The 1,817-nt window shown below is 28.1% G+C and overlaps 1 protein-coding gene across 1 annotated transcript; it reads right to left on the bottom strand.

Annotated features, from left to right (window-relative positions):
• Positions 249-1,043, bottom strand: LOC107648486 (the record flags this gene model as incomplete). The annotated part of the gene is given in 2 exon segments (XM_016352333.2): positions 249-385; positions 854-1,043. Coding segments are annotated over 2 exon segments (235 nt in total), but the record flags the coding sequence as incomplete, so codon positions are not given.

The raw sequence follows: 1,817 nt of genomic DNA, 5'->3' as shown, positions 1-1,817 counted from the left end.
ACATATTTATATATATTATATTATTAAAGCTACATAGTAGTTTTATTCACAACTTGATGAAAAGCCACTCAACGCAAGAGAATGAAGTAGAACAACACTCAAAAAAGGAACGAACACACTCTTTGCAAAGCTAACATACACACTCTACAATAATAATAATAAACACATATTTTAAAACATAATAAAATTAAGAATAAAACTCACCTATGATATTAATTCGTTACGTTTTCTCTCTTTTTTTTTTTCCTGATCGTTTCCGGGGGTCGTAACGGATTTCTTGGAAGTGGAGGATCCAATAAGATGCCTTGTGCTGCTCTTTTCCTCGCTTTGGCACCAATCACACACTTGTATCTCCGGTAATTCCCCATAGTAATTGCTACAATACCTGACAATCAACATTAACAATAATTATTTAACTTAAAGCTTTGATTCAACACAAGTTCTTCCACATGTAGTCTTATACGATCAACAAGAAAATTTAGCATAAAAATCCGCACATGATGATCATAATTTTTTCTCCACACGTGATCTCAATCTGACTAATCAAGTAGTTGCATATACAAAACAGAATTCGAACTTCATTATTTACTTAAAACCATTCGACGAACAGTTGGTTTGCACATGATCATAATTAATCATCATCGGTTACGATGACATACAGAAGATAGAGGTAGTGTATGGAGTTCGAATTTTGATATAAAAAAATTGGTGCCGTGAGAGTTGTTATACTTTCGAGATCTCCAATAAAGAAAACAACAAACACATACGAACATGGCGTATATATATACGTATGTAGATGTATATTTATGTGTGAGAATGATTGGGAAAAAGAATAAGAATGAAAGAGGCTTACGAGTGCTGGAAGCGGTTTCGACATTTGTTGCAACGGAAAAGTTTGTCAGGGAAACCAACATCACCGCACATGCAGCAAACGGTTTGAAGATCCACCATTCTTTTTAGAGAGAGGAGGAAGAAGAGAATGAGGAGTGAGGTATGAGATAGAGATAGAGAGAGATTTAAGAGTGAGAATTGAAGGAGAATTTATATTGAGAAATACGAGCAGTGGGCATTTGAGTCGGTGAAAACAAAATAAAATAAAAAAAACTATGTGTACCCAAAATTGATGTTGGCATCTAAGTGGATCCCACTCGATATATTAGGAATACAATTTTTACTTTAATTTAATTTTGGTAAAAATTCAATGGCACTTAATTTTAGTAGAGTTAATAGTTAAGAGTTGTTAAATAATAATTTAGTTAAATTTATTAATTTATTTAATAATTTTTATTTATTAATTTTATATTAAATTAATTATATTTGAGTTTTTATTTTTATTTTTTTATTTAATACCTATGAAATTAAATCTTGGATATAAATATAATTTAAGAATTCAAAATATTAGTTTTTAAAAGTCTATTTTATTTGTTTAGTATTTATTTATAATATCTAGATAATACTAACTTTTCAAAAAGAATATTTATATAATAATGTAAATTTAAGAAAGATTAATTATACTAATTGAAATTTATTTTCTCTGTGAGTTTAATATAATTCTATCTTTTCATATTATTCAAGATTCTTTTTTCTTTCCCTCAAGAGGTATATCTTTTTGCTTTGGAAAAAGATTATGAAATAGATAGATAGAGTTATTATATAATTTTTTAAAAAACCTTTTAATAATATTGCTATGACTAACAAGTAACATTAGATAATTTTAACATAAGTAAATTGCTCACATAACCTAATTGTATTTTCTCTTCTCGTTTTAAAACTTGGTGTTTAGACAAAAAGAGTGATTTATATAAATTCAGATGTGG

Source organism: Arachis ipaensis, chromosome B06 (genome assembly GCF_000816755.2).
Source record: "Arachis ipaensis cultivar K30076 chromosome B06, Araip1.1, whole genome shotgun sequence".
NCBI lineage: Eukaryota > Viridiplantae > Streptophyta > Magnoliopsida > Fabales > Fabaceae > Arachis > Arachis ipaensis.
Note: the sequence above shows the minus strand (reverse complement) of the source record. Positions and strands in the feature narration are given on the sequence as shown.